We start from the raw sequence: 19,637 nt of genomic DNA on the forward strand, positions 1-19,637 counted from the left end.
ATACTTGTCATTATGTGACTTGTGTATACACATATTGTTAGCAGTCATTATATTGTGTAATAATAGAAGAAAAATGTAACAGGAGTAGGTTAATGTGTAATGTCATTGTGCAGTGTATATATGCATATTGTTAGTAGTAATGTAGTGTATAGTGTAATAATGTGTTAAAGTGTAGATATATATCTTGCCCTTATCCTTTCACCTTCTCGTGTATACTGCAAACAGTCACCGGAATTAACTACATGGTCAGAGTCTTCTTCAACCTCGTTGTCCACCGCGTCCATGGTAATACCAGCTTTCGTAATTATATTATGCAGTATAACACAACTGCTTATTATTAATGCGGACATTTCATGGGAATAATGTAGAACCCGGTGCAAACATCTGAAGCCCGATTTTAAAACTCCGAACGCTCTTTCAACACAATTTCTGGCAGTACAATGTAGCTTATTATACTTTCGCTCTTGAGAAGTACTAGGATTTCCGACCGGTGTTAAGAGCCAAGGTTCTAAAGGGTAACCTTGGTCACCAATCAGCTACGACTCCCTTCGGTGCCCTACAGAGTCATTGGTGTGTTGACGAATGAGATGCTCTCGTAGGTCAAAAGTTGCCCAAATTCCAGAGTCATATGTCGCACCCGGAAATTTAGCATTTAGAAACGTGAAGCATAAACGGTGATCACATACCTGAGAAAGTTAACTTATATATGTCAGTTATTAAGTTTATACACAACAAAACATACCGCTTCGACATTAATGCTGTAGAAGCCCTGCCTATTTAAATATAAGCCAAGGGGACGTTCAATATTATTTGACGCAGGAGCAATAATTGCAACATGTGTACAGTCTATTGCTCCTATAGTACTCTTTATTCCGTATTTTGTGAAAAATCTGAAATTGAACTCAGTGAATTTAGATGAATCCAATTGTTTTAATACACATGTATGTACATACCCGGTTCTGACTATATTTTCTTCCTCAGTGGAACTAGGAAATTTTATTTCTTCTCCTTTAACTTTTACTATAAGTTTGGCCACGGCCCGCATACTTCTCGAGAGTGACGACTGACTCATTGGCAAGTTGCAGTTATTACCGACACATTTTTGGTAGGAACCGTGACCAAAGAAATTTAAAGTTGCCAGGACTCTAATGGTCAAAGGCAATGAAGTCTTTTGTTGATCATGAGGCCGTAAGTAAGTCCTGAAATAACGCGAGCGATCTCCATTTTCTAAATTTTCCTCCTCTTCTAACAGCAACAATATTAATATGTCTTCTTCCATTTTATTTTAATTAATTTCAATCAAAATTACAATTAAAATGTGTTCACAATATTTTCACAAACAGTTGTTGAATTTGTCAAGAGCATTTGACATCTTGATAATTTATCTAGAAAAGAGCTTTTGGTTTTTGACACAGAATACCAAAGACTTGATAAATAAGCAAGATGGTGAATTTATCAAGTGCACAGAATCGGGCTGTTAGTAAGTTTAAAAATAAGCTCAAAATATAAGAGACTGACGCGGGATGAAAAAGTGATAATTTTTCATTCACTTTTTCGTCTTATTCCAAGAAATCGCAAAAAAATCGTTTGCAGACCAAAAGTAGGAAAGTTTTTTAGAAGGAAGACCACCGGCCGAACACTGTAATATATTGTAAAAAAACCATATAAATGTGTAAAATGTAATTTAATGCATCGAACTGCTCAATGCACTAAACCCAAAGACACATTACCCATATGTATATATTGCATGCAAAACCATACAGCGAATTATAAAGGCTGCGCTGTATACCAATAACTCAACCAAAATAAACCGATTTATGCAAACTATTGAAAAGAGGAAAAATATATGGACCAACAAAAATTCCCTATCTTAAGTAATGGGTTACCTAAATTAAATTCCACTAACAATGAGGCAAGTAACAACAGTAAGAAGACTTATTCTAATGTAGTAAAAAGTAATTTAAAAAATGACCAAATGCGATGATAAAAATTGAACAGCTACTAGAAAAACAAATAGAATTAACAAACACTCTACTTAACATGATGTCTCTACTTCTTAACAAGCTATGCAAATGAACTTAATGCCGGTATTCTGCGAGCAGTCTCAAGTCTCTAATAGAGACGATTCTGTGGTGAAATCTATTTAGTGACTGTTTGGTATTCTGGCGAGTTTGTCTCATCTCTAATTGAGCAATATCAGTCTCTAACTTGTTATATGCTTTGCACCAAGTCATAGAAAAACAAGAGCAAAGCAATGGCTGATGAAGTTGGACTATTTTACCTTATGATGAAAAAACGAGAGGAGGAAGAGGGTAATGTATTAATATTTATAATTTTGCAATAATGGATAATAAGGTGCATATCTTCTAGCTACATTCGCAGGCGCAATCTGACTGTTTTGCGAAACAAAAAAGATCCGTTTTCATACGAAGAGAACACATTCAGGAAGTTCTTTCGATTTCCCAAATCTTTGTGCCGGGATCTCATTAATCAACTCAAGCCATATGACCAACAGCAAACATCGATTCCATTTGAACTTCGGGTGAGTTACATTTTAACCTTAAAGAAACATGTTTTCATGCAATCAAATTTCTCTAGATTATTTCAGTTTTATATTTTTTATGCAATGGCTCATATCAGTGTTGCGTGGTGTAACGTGGCTTTTACCACCTTACAATAATTTACGTCAACTTACCTCACTACGATGTTGAACGCCGCTAGAGCCTTCCACCGTGTACCCGCACCATACGCACACAATTTACCTCACTACGATATTGAACGCTGCTAGAGCCTTACATCATGTACCCGCACCATAAGCACACAACTTACCTCACTACGATGTTGAAAGCTGCTAGAGCTTTCCACCATACGTCCTAACGCACCATACGCATACTTACCTCGCTACGGTGACGAAAGCTGCGCTGTGCTGTTATATAAGCAAGCACTTCACATCGAGTGCGATCATTCCTTCCAGCACTCTGGCGAGGACGGTCGCCATCGACAGCATCAGACAGGGGTAAGTTAAAAACAATAGAAGTAGGAAGTAGAAGTAGGCAGTATGGGGTAGAAAATCGCGCAGAAAAGGCATCATGCCATTGCTCGCGATGACTGCCCTATACAGTAGTTGAGGGAATGCGCAGGCCTCGCGCAGAAAAGGCATCACCGCCGGGTGATGCCAGTGCTCGCGATGGCCCTGCCCAGTAGTTGAGGGATCGCAGGCCTCGCGCAGAAAAGGCATCACCGCCGGGTGATGCCAGTGCTCGCGATGGCTTTGCCCGGTAGTTGGGGGAATTCGCGTGCCTTGCGCAGCAAAGGCATCACCGCTGGGTGATGCCAATGCTCGCGATGGCACTGCCGTAGCCGCGTCGAGAACACGTGGCGTCAGTACCGCTGCTTACGGGACCGTTATTAAAAACTAACGCGACTGACAGGCGACATGGAATGTAAGGACAATGCAAGACAGTCAATAGTGGGAGGTCAACCAACACAGTACGCTGACAATTATATCTCTCCTTCGCAGAGGAGCCCCGGAAAACACTACCCGATTCAACAAACGTCAACGCCTGACAGGCTAATTTCATCCGTTTTCATCATCGCCGCATACATCGCCGTGCCAGCTTCACCAAGCGTCAACGCCTGGCTCGTCAATTTCACTCGCTTTTATCACTCGCTTACATCACGCTGGTCTGGTTGTCCACTGAAAGATGGGTGTGAACACTTCATCTATTGAATTAGATCTTTTATTTGCTAAGGGTTTGTGGGTCCCAAGGCTGACCATGGAGCGGCTGAGCATACCTCAGCTATGAAAGAAACCCCATTACAGTGGGAAATGCATATTTCGCGGTGATGAGCCAATCAACCATTTCCCGTTGTATCGAATATATTTGTAAATTGGTGGTGGAGCGTAAACACGGCGAAGTGTGTTTTCCTAATTCTGTTGAAGAATATAATAGAATTAAGACTGGGTAAGTTGTTTTCCAATTTAAAAGAAAATAAATCGCTATTCAACAATTTTATTCCAGATTTTACTCGAAATTTGGAATAGAAGGTGTAATTGGAGCAATTGATTGTACTAATGTTGGCATAATTGCACCTGCCTTGTCAAACACAGTTGTACCGCCTGATTATCAGGCAGGTTCTGTGATTCACTTCCGAGTGAATATCAAGCAAATTCACTTTCAATCCGACATTTGGTGTTCTATGTTCCACTTCCCCCGTTTCATTTCCACATTTTTTTCAAAAATGAACTTCGAGTGAATATGCGTGTTCTAGAAAACGAATTCACAAGAAATTTGTCGGTTTGCATTCACTTCAATTCAAACTTGGGAATTTGTTTGCGCAAATATGTAAGTGTAATTAAATGTTTAAATTTTGCACAAAAAAGGATTAAAAATAGTTAATTTTGATTATAAAAAATATTGTTAATTGAAATGTCTTATTTTTAAAGGGGAAAACATAAGAATCCAGAGCAGGATGCAATAATTATACAATTCATGGAAGCCCATAAAGACATCGCCCGTGGCTTTGTAAAAGGCGATAAAGTCAAAAGCGATGCGCTTTTGAAGCAGTTTGCAGCGGAGCTTAACAAACATGGCCCACCAGAAAAAGATATTTCCGGCTGGAAAAAGGTGACACAATACATTTTCTAATTCTTAAGAACTTTTCTAAATCTAATATTTCATTAGGTTTGGATGGATTGGAAGTCCTTTATCAGGAAAAAAGTTGCCCACAATAATTCCGAAGCTAGAGCAACTGGGGGAGGGCCGTTTAACAAGCACACGTTAACAGCAACAGAAGATAAAATTGCCCAGTTGTGTGGCATATATACCGTAGTGGGCGGCATCGAAAAAACGGCTGACTTTAGTGCTCCTCAAAATTCTGAGGAGATGACAGGCAATTCAAGCGACGATTAAGACGCAGAATTGCCATGCACAAGCAGTGCCGCCCTCTCAACGCCATCTCGCAGACGCCAGCTTGGGGGGTCTGACTGCCTTAGGGCAAATGTTAATGAGCAGACTGTGGCCATGAAAACCCTTGTGCATGGGCTAGAGGAAAATGTTGGCGCCACGAGGGAAGTTAGTGCGGGCCTTAAAAGCGTGTGTGATGCCGTGAAAGAATTGACCATCGCCGTTAAAGAAAATACGGCCGTGAACATGCGTCACCACCTACAACTGGAAAGGCTTAGACAAGAGGAGAATGAGATAAAAATGAAGGAGTTTGAGCTGCAAGAGCTCAAAATGTGCGCAAAGTACAATCGCGGCAACAACAATTAATTTTTTTTCAATGAATTTATGTGATTTTTATTTTGTTTAGTGAACTAAATTCACTTTTTTTATTCAAACTGAACTACACTTAATGTGATATTTTTAATTTTAAATAAATGAAATATATTTACATATAATAATAATAATTTTAAATAAATGAAATATATTTACATATGAACTTGAAATCCATTACTATCTATTTGCATTATTTCAACGCGCACTTTATTTTCAAGAATTCATATGAAGTAGGTTGGCTATAGTATCTCGCATTATTGCAGCCTCTCCATCAAGCGTTGTTTCGTTTGTTATTTCTATATTAATACTGTGTTCGTTTTCATCATCTCCTGAGGCAAACTCTACCAATTCTTGCACTTTATAGTATTTGCAAATTTTATGCAAAGCGCAGCAAACATTTCTCATCTGCACTACTTTATGAGGTTGGTACTGTAGGAGACGAGAAAGACATCTAAATCGGCTTTTTAAAACACCTATAGTTCTTTCTATAATATTCCTTGCCGAAGAGTGTCTTTGATTGAAAGTATGTTGTGGTGTTGCAACACTTGGATCCCTAAACGGAGTTAGCAAATATGGTTGCAACGCGTAGCCAGCATCACCCAAAAGCCAACAGCCACGTTCACCGCCTTCGTAGTTGCGTTGGAAATACTCTTGAGCTCTGCTCACACTCCAAATTAAAGCGTCATGGCTTGAACCAGGGCGACGGGCATCTATTGCTCTTATTGTCATATTGTAGTCACAAATCTAAAAGAAAATTTAAAAAAATTGGTTACCAACAATAAAGTTACAAATATAACTGGTACTTACAATCATTGCGTTGATGCTGAAATATCCTTTTCGGTTGTAGAAAAGGCTTGGATCTTTATGCGGCTTTGTTATCCGAATATGTGTTCCGTCTACACATCCAACCACGCCAGGTATGCCGAAGTTTTGTAAAAAATGTTGTTTTTATGCAGCTATTTCGGCCTCCGTCATGTTAAGTTTAATCCATTGTGGACAAATGTATTTTTCTAAAACATTAAGCAGCCGCTTAAGAGCTTTCGAAATTGTACTGCGACCCATTGCAACAACAACATCCTTCCCAACTGATTTTTGAAAGCCACCTTCGGCTAAAAATCTTAGTGTGGCCGCCAACTGCAGTCGTGCCGGGATGCTACTTTCTTTGACATGCGGAGCTACGACGCTAACCAGCATTTCAAAAGCTTTTTTGTTTACCCGGTAGCTCGCCACAAACCTTCAAAAGAGATTTTTTGCATGCGCTCTTTAATAATTTTTAAATGTTACATTCTTACTTGAAATCCGCCACATCTAATGGATTTGAATGGTCACGTAAAATCCTCCTGCTAACAGCTTCCTCTGCATGTAATTCTCTTTCTAAAATAATTGAGGATAATATAACCAAAGCACTCATTTTTATTTCGCCCCGTTTTAATTTTTCTTGTTGACAAATAATTTGACAGCTATCAGTTCATTTTTACATTTGACAGATGTAAAGTTCATTTATAGGGTGAATATAAAACGAGTTCTAAAATGAAAAAAAAAAACTCGGATTTCAGAACACCGAAAGCAAATTCACTCGTTTTTGCATTCATTTTGATTTCCACTTCCACTCGAATTCCAGAACCTGCCTGTATATGAACAGAAAAGGTTATTATAGCATTAATGTTGAAGCGGTAAGTATTATATTCAATAACTAATAAATAATTTTCCCAATAGGTTTGTGACGATGAACTAATTTTCCGGCACGTGAATGCAAAATTTCCCGGCTCATGTCATGATTCCGGTATATGGACTACTTCGCCAGCAAGGATAAAGCTAATAAGAGAACACTCTGATGGAGCTTTTAAATGGCTTTTGGGTGACTCGGAATATCCATTGGAGCCATGGCTTCTTATACCGGTGGCAAACCCTGAAACACCAAATGAACAAAATTTCAATACTAGGCACATAAGAGCAAGAAACACGATTGAAAGAGCATTCGGAGTTTTAAAATCACGCTTTCGTTGCATTTCAAGAGATCGTACATTGCGGTACAAACATTCCAATGCTGCATTATTTGTTTATACTTGTACAATATTTCACAATATTTTACAAAAACGTATTACACTCGAGGCAGAGCAGCACGTCAAAGGTGCATTAACACATTAGATAATTAAAATTCTACTAAAACATAATTCAATTCAAAATTCATTTATTTCATTTTTAAATTAAATAAACATAACAATAAAATATATATATATATATATAAAAGGAACATACATAAAAAGGAACATTTTTCTTTTTCACTTTTTGTACAAAAAAACATAACAATAAATAATTCATATACATATGTACACATTTTTCACTTTTTCTCTTCTGTTTTTTTCACAATGGTCTGAGCAAGCGACACCATCGCTGCCGCTAAATTATTGATAGACTCCGTGTGTTTGTTGATTGAATCTAACGTTTTAATACGGAAATCTCTTTCCTCCTCGGCTTTCCCTTTCATTACATCTATATAATTGCGGAACATTTCGTCCGTCGTCATTTTTTTGCTGCGGGACGATGACGGAGTGCAGTCATTGGACGCATCCGAAGTCGTATTCAGGGGCGATGGTGCAGCTGTGAATACTACTTCTTCCTAAATTAGAAAAAGAAAAAACAATTATAAATTCTGCACACTCGTATTGATCTTTCTTGTTATTCTTACCTCTGTGCCAATGGCTGGTACATCAGTCAACCCATCAACCGCGATTGTCCCAACGTATCCAACGCTCTCTGCTCCGTTTCAGAGAGCTCAATTGTTGAGATGGGTCCGCCACCTGTCGCCAGCTTGTGCGCCTTGGCTTTCCTTGCGCGTGACCTTACTTGGTTTTTCCAATGGCTCAGATTCTGTAAAACAAAGGACATAAATACATGCATATGCCAATATATATGGTTAAAAATTACCTCTCTCCATTTCATGGGGTCCCGGGTGGGCCCTTTTAGGGCATTTAATTGCACGGAGAGTTCCGCCCAAAGCTCCGCCATTCTTTTCGGCCGCGAAGGGTAATTTTTGTGTAACTTTATCTCCGGGTGAACCCGCACAAAGATAAGATAGCACTCTATTTGCTCCTTCGAGGTGCGCAACACTTTATTATGATCTGTAAAAAAGATATATGATGCATATATTATAATAATCATAAAAAAATGAAATTTATATTGTTTACAATTACTTACCTTCCTTTTCCATTATTATCAAATATAAAGATGAACACATGTGTTAATCGATTACTGTGTTGTTAAATTTTTTCATATTAACTTAACAATTGATTCAGATAAAATGCATATGTTAAGCATTTATTATAAACTATTTCAGTATTAGTTTTCAATAATTGTACTGTGCAATTATGAAGAAAAAGTTTTAACAGAGTCACTAAATTACTATTGTCTCAATTAGAGACATGAGACAATCGTGACAAGCAGAATACCGGCATAAGATTAACAATATGGAATGCCAATGGCATAGCCCGTCATACTCAAGAAATTGAGATATTTTTAAATCAAAATTTTATTGACATAATGTTAGTGTCAGTAACACACTTGGCACGATTCCGATTACTTTGGCGGAGGTGTAAAAAAAAACCGAATTTCCGTATAAATGGGGTATGTACGGATAGGGGGCTTCTCCAGAGTAGAAATATCCAAAAATTATGTAAAAATAGCTAATATTTTTAAAAATAATCACCTTTAAAAATTCAAAAATTGCCCTAAGAACACGTGTTATATATTCACTATATTTAAATATACACTCTTAATATTGAAATGAGTTCACTTTTCACTTTTATTTTGTAATTTTTCAGCCAAATTTAAAATCACTTATCAAATTTATGGCTGCAAAGTTTAGAGTGTTTATATTTACGAGGAAAACCAGCGTTGCCACACCTTAAAAACCAAAAGTGAAGAATTTTTTAGCGTTTCACAGCGTTTTCTTTGTTTGTACTTTCGAGTGATTCTTTTTTCTTTATTAACTATAAAAAACTATAAAGAAGATTTTTCAAGCTAAAATTGAATATGAACACTTTTGCATATACCTACATATTATACATACATACATACATATATGAATATATGAATAATATGTGATTTATATTTAATAAACACAGATAAGTAAAATCGTGTGATAATATTATAATATTACGAGCGAATACCCGGGGTGACTGAAGTACTTTCGCATAGTACTCCTTTCTGGGTTGGCGGCCTTCGGCCGCGCTCTAAAAAAATAACCCTGGCCGAGCGAATACCCGGGGTGACTGAAGTACTTTCGCGTAGTACCCCTTTCTGCGTTGAAAATAAAAAAATATATTGACTTTTTGTTATAAAGTGGTTATAATTTATGGTTATCATGCACTCAAAATTTAAGTTTTCGTTATAAAATGGTAAATTTTGGTTATTATATCTGTCAGCGATTTCCATTTATTTTTGATGATACATTGGTTTGCATTTTAGGCGACGATATATACATTATTATATTTAAAATATGAGCTTTGAGTATGAAGTGGTTATATTTTTCGGTTATCATGCACTCATATTGAAAGAAAATTTGAGTTTTCGTACTGTACTGTATACTTTACACTTTATTACGTAATATTATTATATAATATTACTTATACATGTGTATATATAATATTATTATATAATATTGCTAATACATGTATATAATATTACTTATTTAATTAATAAATTTAAAAAAGAAAATATCCATATGCATGAATAGAGGAATTTTTGTGAAATAAAGGAATTTCAGTGAATTGCCTTATCATCACATGGCAGCGCTCCATTTCGTCGTAATTTTTGGTAAACAAATGAGGTTCAAACAAGTGTAAAATGTAATTTTTAAAATAAAGATTTTTTAGTTAAAAAAAAAAAAATGCTAAAAGTGTAAAATGTGTAAAATGTTAAAAGATTATAGTGTAATTTTATTAATTTGAAGGAAAAAATGTGAATAAAGTGTTTTTAATGTGGTGAAATAGCTTCCTGAAATGGTCCAATTTGGCGAATTTTCGAACTTTAAGGCCGAATATCTCCTAAAATAAGCGTTTGCGGACCCTATAACTCCATATGTTTTTTAATCAGGAGGACTTCCTCTTTCCAACGGTACCTTCAAATCGCGGCGCCAAATCGGAATTGTGCCACACACTTCACAAATAAAACATTTTTAAAAATAAAAATTTATGATATAGTCGTCTCTAATCATCCAACTAACAAGGCTCATGCAAGCTGTGCAAACTTAATTAAGTCATGTATATGATGCACTTGAAACAATTCAAATACCATCAACGCAAGCTACTGGAAATAAAATCTAACAATAATAGGGGTATTCGCTTGCTCTTGCAAGATTGCAGATTGCAAAAATACTATACCGAAATATACAAGGGCACGAGAGCACCCACTGCAGAATCTAGTGATATATGAACGGCTGATTCGGTCAATTTATTGTGAATGACTATTACGTATGGCTATTGTGAATTTGCGCACCTTCTGCATATATTTTTAACAAAAAAACCTGTAACAAATCTTCATAATTTAAATAAAAATTAAAAAATCTATTTAAAACTTACCTTCCTCAACAATTTAACAACGTAATATGTCTTTATGTAAATTGACGGCTAAAACAGGGTTGCAATTATATATGGGTTTTGGTCTGACATATTTTACAGGCATTGCAAATAATTTTCTGCGTGTGTTTGTTGTTGTGCCGGTGCACCAAGAGGAAATATATGCAATTCTTGCACAGTGCAAGGGTTTTGCAAGAGCAAGAGAATACCCCTACTGATTTACACATTTATGCTTTGTATTCACCACCAAGCCATAGTATAACACAGTTTCTTCAGCTCTTTCGGTCAAAGATTTTATGTGGGAAGTGATTATAACACTAAGCATCCCTGGTGGGGCTCACGTATTTCAAATCCAAAGGGTAGAGAGCTTTATAAATGCATTATAAAGAATAATTTACAAACTCTGTCAAGCGGTGAGTCTACCTACTGGCCGAATGATTCATTAAAAATTCCTGTAGTTCCGATGAACTAAGCCCTGATCATTCGCCTATTACGAGTATAGTCAGTTATTCGGCTTTAAGCAATAAAAGTGAACTTGGTATTTTTGAATATTGGATATTGCAAAATACATATAATACTTAACACTTTTATTAAGTCTCAAGTTGAACTGGATGATGCAGTTGAAGGTTTTACAAACTTAATTCATGAAACAGCTTTTCAAACCATTCCCAAAATAGGAATGAATTTACATCTCATAAACTAATTAATACGCTTTTATTAGCTTCACTTGTATGTATGTATGTATGTAACTTTTTTAAGTGCTACTGAAACCTAGAATATTTGAGCGACACTGTAGGAAGGCGATAGTAAGTTTAAGCAGCTCACCAAAAAGATGCGCTTAAAAGTATGCAATATATATATAAAACTAGTTTTGGTGACATTTAAATAGCATACTGGCTTGGGCGTCGACCGTTCATAAGATGCAAGGTTGTACAGTAGAGCATGCAGTAATTTATCTGGGCTCTCGACTGTTTGCTGCTGGACGAGCTTATGTAGCACTTAGTCGTTGTAGATCTTTTGACTGTATTCGATTTTTTTTTTTTTTTTTTTTTTTTTTTTTATTGCATATCTTTATTTACAATCTGTCGTAAAACAATAAGTAAATGTAATTGACTAATATAATTCACATTGATGCATTAAGTGCAATTTGGCCTTAAAGTAAGGGTGATCATTAAATGTATCGTATGATTATTTTTGTATTAACTACTTAATTAGTTCTTACGATCTAAATGATTATCGTATGATTATTTTTGTATTAACTACTTAATTAGTTTTTACGATCTAAAGGGCAGGTCTAGAGGATGCAGTCTTTGAAGTCGTCGTGTGTCTTCACTGTTGTCTAATAGGTTTATGGCGTGTGTGTTGGGATGAGAATTTAGTCTTGTGATGTATTTAGAGCTGTATCTTTTTATTTCGTCAATCACCGTAGATGTGTTCAGATCCTTGTGGAGATGAATATTTTTGATATACCACGGAGCCTTAGCAATCAGTCTAAGAGTTTTTGACTGGTATCTTTGAATAATATTTATATTGGATTTACTTGCAGTACCCCAAATTTGAATGCCATAAGACCACACAGGTTTTAACACAGCTTTGTAGAGAAGCATTTTGTTTTTCAGACTAAGTTTAGACTTGGGGCCAAGCAACCAATACATTTTTCTTGTTTTAATTTTGAGCTGTGTTCTCTTGGCTCTAATATGTTCGCGCCAAGTAAGTCTTTTATCTAAATGTAATCCGAGGTATCTTACACTATTGGATTTAGGAATTATGACTCCATTAAGATTTACGCTGGGGCACTCTTCTTTTCTCAATGTGAAGGTGATTTGAGCAGATTTCGAGGCGTTTACCGAGATGTTCCAGTTTCTAAGCCAGGATTGCAATTGATCTAGCTGTGCTTGTGCGGTTTCAGCAGCTTCACTAGCCGAGTAGGAGGATGAAAGTATAGCAGTGTCGTCTGCGTAGGTGGCAACTATTAATTTATCGTCTTCTAGTATTGGCATGTCTGCGGTAAAAACTGTGTAGAGCGTTGGTCCCAGAACACTACCTTGGGGGACTCCTGCTTTTATCTCGTGTATGTCCGAGATTTCGTCTTGAATTTTAACGTAGAAATGCCTGAAACTCAGATAGGATCTGAGGAAGAGATAGAGCGGGGTAGGTAGTATCTTTTTAATTTTGTACAGTAGGCCTGAGTGCCAGACTCTGTCAAATGCCTGATGAATGTCTAGGAAAATCGCACAACAATACTTCTTCTCTTCCAGGCTACAAAGTATAGATTTCACAATACGATGGCATTGTTCTGGTGTACCGTGCATTTGTCTGAAACCAAATTGATGATCTGGGATGATTGATTGCCTTTCCAGCTCTGGCAGTAATCTTCGAAGAAATATTCTTTCGAGTATTTTCGAGAATATTGTCAGTAGGCTTATTGGTCTATATGAAGATAACTCATTTTCCGGCTTGTTTGGCTTTGGTATCATAGTTATTTCAGCACATTTCCACTGCGTAGGGAAATGACTTAGCCTGAAGCTACAGTTAAAAAGCAACACTAAAAATAACAGGCATTTCTTGGGAAGATTTTTGATTGTCCATGCGTCGATATTGTCGTGACCTGGAGACTTTGAATTTTTTAACCGCGAAATTTCCGACTGAACTTCTGAGAGTCTTACGCTTGTTAGAGGTTTATCCATTGGGCATGGACTGTCGATGTATTCTTCAACGTCCCGGCGTTGGCTGGTACTGTTGAAGTTAAATGGCTCAAATGATGCTTTAAGATGGTTGGCAAAAGCATGAGCTTTGCTTGTGTTTGATCTACACCAAGAATTGTTGGCATCTTTTACCGGAACCTGTCTTACGGTGGGCCGTTTTAGGTATTTGGTGGCCTTCCATATACTATAGTCCCCGTCCTTGTTTGGATCAACATTTTTGAGGTATTCTCCTATCGATTCTTCTTTAAGTTCAGCCAACTTAGTTTTAAGCTCCTTGGTTGCTTTGTTAAGGGCTGTTTTGTCATTTGGATTCCTGCTGTTGTGCCAAATCCTTCGAAGTCGCCTCTTGTGTTTAACCAATTCAGAGACTTCATCAGAATATGGTTGCCTATTTCTTTGTGTTCGACAAGATTTTTTACAACTGTTCGTTGACGCTAAAAAGGCGGCTTCGTGTATTTTGTTGGTAAATATTTCCACAGCATCATCTAAATCTCTTGTTGAGTTAATCTCCATGTTGAGATTAATATTGGTTTCAAGTCGGGCTTGAAAAAGTTTTATGTCAGATCTCTTATTTAATATACGCTGCTTCTGAGCAGTGACTAAAGCAGGCGAATTAAAATTAATAATGAGAGCGGAATGATCTGAGCTAAGATCGTCATCATTGAATATTTCGAGGAGATTGGAATCAATTCCTAAGTGAACAGCAAAATCGATTAAATCAGGTATCTTGTTAGGATCAGTGGGCCAGTAAGTGGGCCTGCCGGTAGAAAGAACGTTAAGATTTTTTTCTGTTATACATTTGTATAGTTCGCGACCTTTCGGATTAGTAAGACGAGATCCCCACCATGGATGTTTGGCATTGAAATCACCACCAACCAGAAATCGACTGCCCAGTTTGTTGAAAAACGTAATAAATGACTTTTTATCTATTTTGAAACGCGGAGGTAGATAAAGTGCGGTTATGGCGATTCCTCCAGTAACGTTTGTGATTTCAATAGAGGCTGCTTGAACTGAAGGCAACGAGATTGGTTCTAGTATCTTATATTTTAAAGCGGACTTAACAATAATAGCAGATCCACCATGTGCTTTACCATCAGGATGGTTGCATGTAATAAGGTCGTAACCATTAATTTTAAAAAAAGACTTGGTAGTGAAATGAGTTTCGGATATCATAAGTATATCTATGTTTTTGGTTACAATGAAATGTTCGACTTCTAATCTATGATTACTTAGTCCATTGGCGTTCCAGATAGCCATCTTTAGACTTAATTGCATAATTTTGCAACAAGGGAAGACATCATGGTTATTAGCGCTGAGGTCAGCTCAATTTGTTTAGAGATCAGAGCTTCTAGCTTTTCTAAATTATTGTGACTGCATGCAGCAGTGCTTTGTTGTCCTCTTGTGATATCTGCGTAGCTTAAGTTGTTGTAAAGTGGTTGCTCGGTATTTAAAATAGTACCGACTTTAGGCCTTGGATTATTATTAGTCGACTTAGTTGGATCTCTTTTGCATACAAGTGCCTGATAGACTTGACAACCCTTGTAATTGGCAGTATGATTTTGCAAGCAGTGTACACATTTTGGTGGAGTACCGACGTCTTTTTCGCATTGAGCGGTGGAATGGTCTAGACCGCACTTCACACACCTGAATGGCTTTTTACAATAGCGTTTAGTATGTCCAAACTCCTGACAACGATGGCACTGAACTAAGTCATTAAATTTTCGAGGAGGCTCAATTTTGACTACTGCATTACATAAGCGATTAATGTCGAATGCAGTTTTGTTGTTTGCTGATGGCTCTAGGTCAGCAAAAAATATTGACATTGGCATTTTTGTTGCTTTACTTTTTGCATTAATAATGTTTCTCACAATGTGGCCTTGTTGAGCTAAGCCAAGTTTAATGTCATCTATCGGTGTGGAAAAATGAATATTTTTTATGACAATTCTATAGGGCTTATCTTCTTTTAGCTGATAAGTGTGAAAAATTTTATTTTCAGAGTCTAAATAATTAACAAGCTTTCTATAAGAGTCACTGTTTGCAGGCATAACTCTGGCTTGTCCGTCTCTACCGGACTTGTACGAAAAATTTTCTCTGCCAATTAGAGCTGAGAAACAAATAATCATTTTATTTATGTCGTTAACTTGTGGTATGAAAATTGGTGGTGGTTTGTAAACACTCGTAGTTGTCTCTATTTGTTGCTCACTGTTGTTATCATGAAAGAAAAATTCCTGCATTATTGTGAGAAAAGCGTGGGGTGCTTTGTGACATATGTATTTTTCATATATCGAGCATGCCACGCTTTTCTATGCTTTAAAAGCGTGTTTTTTAGTTTTTTTAAACTATATTTATTTTGTATGCAATTTTCATAGATTTTTTATTACTTACCTTATTACCATCTATAAAAATTCTATAAAGCCTTACTTAAAAAGCCGAACATCTCGAGAAATATTAATAATAGCGATTTTGACCTCGAACCTTTGTTATAGCAAATAAATTTTTTTCTATAGTTCCCGTCATTTACGAGATATATACAAAAAAACGCGAAATTCGTAAAAAAAAACCGGGTTTAGAGCCACGTACACCTGGCCGGTGTGACTTACGACTTTTTTTCACTGGGCACTTTTGTAGAGTGAACGATTCTGAGAATTATGCGTAAAGTCAAAGCCTTGCCATAAAATACCTCTGAGCTGTAGGAATTTAAAGATTAAAAATTACGATTGTAGTGTATTTTCAATGGAAAATTTTTACATGCCTTGGTCCATTTCTTAATGTTAATATTAAGGGCTAAAATTTTCAGGAAATTCTTTTTAGGGTATTTCCAAGGAAATTTCGTGAAGGTATTGAAAAAACTTAATAATTAAAAAAAAACACCCTAAAATACATACTATATATATAAGTCATACACTTAACGACATATTTGTTAGAAAAACGAAAATCAGTATATATACTACATTTACGAGAGTTGGGGAAGAAGCGACCCGATTTTATTTATTAACTGTTATCATGCCATACTAAACAATTGGTTTTATTAAGGTAGCTCACATACTAAGGATGGAGTCATGTGAAGAAGTTCACGCAAGTGAGGAAAGTTCTCTGATCGCCATTCACTTGGGAGTGGCCAAAAACGATTCTTTTACGTATGTATTCTCTGGGTAGCCTAAGAACATCCGTTTGAAGGCGAGCTAAAGTGAGAAGGCGAAACATACCCCACAAAGGGTTGTGCGCTGGGCGTGGGACCCGCCACGTAAAAAACAGTAGGAATGAAAAAGACAAAACAGCCTCGGATGAGAGACCCCCTTTTTATTACGACCATGGCAAACGAAATAAGGACTATGATTTGAGGGCATGCACCTAGAATGTCCGGTCCCTTAATTGGGAAGGTGCCGATGCGCAGCTGGTTGATGTACTCGTGAAAATAAAGGCTGACATCACCGCCGTCCAAGAAATGCGATGGATGGGACAAGGACAGAGACGAGTAGGTCCTTGTGGCATTTACTATAGTGACCATATAAAGGAGCGCAAATTTGGTGTGGGATTCGTGGTGAGAGCCTCCGTCGCCGAGTACTGTCAATCACGCCAGTGGATGAACGTCTAGCCACAATCCGCATCAAAGCGAGGTTCTTCAACATATCGCTGATTTGCGCCCACGCCCCGACGGAAAAGAAGGACGATGTGACCAAAGATGCCTTTCACGAGTGCTTGGAACGCACTTATGAGAGCTGCCCCCGCCACGATGTCAAAATCCTGCTTGGCGACTTTAACGCCAGGGTGGGCAAGGAAGGTATCTTTGTCACTACAGTCGGTAAATTCAGCCTCCACGAGGAAACATCCCCAAATGGGTTGAGGCTGATCGACTTCGCCGGGACCCGAAATATGGTTATCTGTAGTACTAGATTCCAGCATAAGAAGATTCATCAAGCTACCTGGCTGTCTCCGGATCGAAAAACTACCAACCAAATCGATCATGTTGTGATAGACGGAAGACACGTCTCCAGTGTTTTAGATGTGCGTGCGCTCCGAGGTCCTAACAAGGACTCGGAACACTATCTTGTTGCAGCCAAGATTCGCACCCGCCTCTGTGCAGCAAAAAACGCACGCCAACAAACACAAGGAAGGTTCGACGTCGAGAAGCTGCAATTACAACAGACAGCCGAACGATTTCCTACTCGACTTGCTCTCCTGCTCTCTGAGAGCACTCGTCAACAACTCGGTATAAGGGAACTGTGGGACGGCATTTCAATCTCCTTACGTACAGCTGCAATCGAAACCGTTGGTTTTCGGAAAGTGGAAAAGAACAGCTGGTACGACGAGGAGTGCCGTGTCGAAGCGGAGAGAAAGCAGGCTGCCTACCTCGCACCGTTACGATCGATCAAAACACGTGCGTGATGGGATAGATACCGAGAGTTAAAGAGGGAAGCGAGACTCATTTGCAGACAGAAAAAGAAAGAGGCCGAAATGCGTGAGTACGAAGAGCTTGATAAGCTGGCCGACAGAGGTAATTCTCGAAAATTCTACAAAAAAATGCGGCGGCTTACAGAGGATTCAAGACCGGAGCATACTCTTGTAGAACCCCCAAAGGTGATCTAGTCACAGATGCCCATAGCATACTTAAATTATGGAGGGAACACTTCTCCAGCCTGCTGAATGACAGTGAACGTACAACGCCAGGAGAAGACCCGATTCTCCAATCGATGACGATGGAGCCGACGTTCCATTGCCCGACCATGAAGGAGTTGGAATAGCAATTACCCGCCTGAAAAACAACAAAGCGGCGGGGGCAGTTGGATTGCCGGGCGAGCTATTAAAACACGGTGGCGAAGAACTGATAAGGAGCATGCATCAGCTTCTTTGTAAAATATGGTCAGACGAAATCATGCCCAACGATTGGAATTTTAGTGTGCTATGCCCAATCCATAAAAAAGGAGACCCCACAATCTGCGCCAACTACCGTGGGATAAGCCTCCTCAACATCGCATATAAGGTTCTATCTATTGTGTGAAAGATTAAAACCCATCGTCAACAATCTGATTGGACCTTATCAGTGTGGCTTTAGACCTGACAAATCAACAACCGACCAGATATTCACCATGCGCCAAATCTTGGAAAAGACCCGTGAAAGGAGAATCGACACACACCACCTCTTCGTCAATTTCAAAGCTGCTTTCGACAGCGCGAAAAGGAGCTGCCTTTATGCCGCGATGTCTGAATTTGGTATCCCCTCAAAACTAATACGGCTGTGTAAGCTAACGTTGAGCAACACCAAAAGCTCCGTCAGGATCGGGAAGGACCTCTCCGAGCCGTTCGATACCAAACGAAGTTTCAGACAAGGCGACTCCCTATCGTGCGACTTCTTCAATCTGCTGCTGGAGAAAATTATTCGAGCTGCAGAACTTAATCGAGCAGGTACAATCTTTTATAAGAGTGTACAGCTGCTGGCGTATGTCGATGATATTGATATCATCGGCTTCAACACCCGCACCGTTAGTTCTGCTTTCTCCAGACTGGATAAGGAAGCAAAACAAATTGGTCTGGCAGTGAACGAGGACAAGACGAAATATCTCCTGTCATCAAACAAACAGTCGTCTCACTCGTGACTTGGCTCTCACGTCACTGTTGTCAACGTCCGGTGTGTTTAACGTGGATACATGCTGACGACAGCCTTACTCCACGGCGCTCAAAAGCACAGCGGATCAAATCAATGCATTGATCAGCACCCTGAGAATGCCAGGCATTTTCAGTACCAATTGGCAAAGTGGAATGAACACACTAACCACCTTGGTCGTTTTCGAGGCCCATCTTAAACCTCTGCCGTGCCTGGGGCCGGCACCCGTTTGCAATGCAACTCCACGTTCAACTAACAAAGCCAGTTCTTCCCGCATTTGGGTTTTACCCACAACCACTACGATACTTCCCGAGGGGCCAGTCCGCATGAACAGGTCTACGATGAGCTGTATGAAATATATGACGACATTGACATAGATCAGCGAATTAAATGACAGCGGCTACGCTGGCTAGGTAATGTTGTCTGAATGAACGAAAACACTCCAGCTCTGAAAGTATTCGACGCTGTACCCGCC

At 38.3% G+C, this 19,637-nt stretch overlaps 2 protein-coding genes and 3 long non-coding RNA genes across 17 annotated transcripts in view; 1 reads left to right on the forward strand and 4 right to left on the reverse strand.

Moving 5' to 3' along the window:
- The window catches only part of LOC105225669 (protein sneaky), a 392,025-nt gene that overhangs the window by 202,983 nt on the left and 169,405 nt on the right, over positions 1–19,637 (reverse strand). The window lies entirely within an intron of this gene.
- LOC125776399 (uncharacterized) lies at positions 546–2,000 on the reverse strand. Its single transcript, XR_007421672.1, has 3 exons — positions 954–2,000; positions 743–890; positions 546–686 (listed from the first exon to the last, which is right to left on the reverse strand). It is a non-coding gene; the product is annotated as an uncharacterized LOC125776399 (long non-coding RNA).
- On the forward strand, positions 2,414–5,168 carry LOC125776408 (uncharacterized). 2 transcript variants are annotated; one of them, XR_007421684.1, is made up of 4 exons: positions 2,414–2,542; positions 2,599–3,016; positions 3,521–4,628; positions 4,686–5,168. It is a non-coding gene; the product is annotated as an uncharacterized LOC125776408 (long non-coding RNA). The 2 variants fall into 2 exon arrangements; XR_007421683.1 differs by having other exon boundaries at positions 2,599–4,628.
- Positions 5,170–7,091, reverse strand: LOC125776380 (putative nuclease HARBI1). 2 transcript variants are annotated; one of them, XR_007421654.1, is made up of 3 exons: positions 6,572–7,091; positions 6,087–6,513; positions 5,883–6,023 (listed from the first exon to the last, which is right to left on the reverse strand). XR_007421654.1 is itself a non-coding variant. In XM_049448145.1 (2 exons), exons 1-2 carry the CDS (start codon positions 6,090–6,092, stop codon positions 5,493–5,495), a joined length of 537 nt encoding a protein of 178 aa, XP_049304102.1. In that variant the 5' UTR covers positions 6,093–6,221; the 3' UTR covers positions 5,170–5,492. The 2 variants fall into 2 exon arrangements, 1 of the variants encoding a protein (XP_049304102.1); XM_049448145.1 differs by lacking the exon at positions 6,572–7,091 and having other exon boundaries at positions 5,170–6,023; positions 6,087–6,221.
- LOC125776403 (uncharacterized) lies at positions 7,455–9,067 on the reverse strand. Its single transcript, XR_007421676.1, has 3 exons — positions 8,208–9,067; positions 7,969–8,150; positions 7,455–7,899 (listed from the first exon to the last, which is right to left on the reverse strand). It is a non-coding gene; the product is annotated as an uncharacterized LOC125776403 (long non-coding RNA).

Source organism: Bactrocera dorsalis, chromosome 2 (genome assembly GCF_023373825.1).
Source record: "Bactrocera dorsalis isolate Fly_Bdor chromosome 2, ASM2337382v1, whole genome shotgun sequence".
Taxonomy (NCBI): domain Eukaryota; kingdom Metazoa; phylum Arthropoda; class Insecta; order Diptera; family Tephritidae; genus Bactrocera; species Bactrocera dorsalis.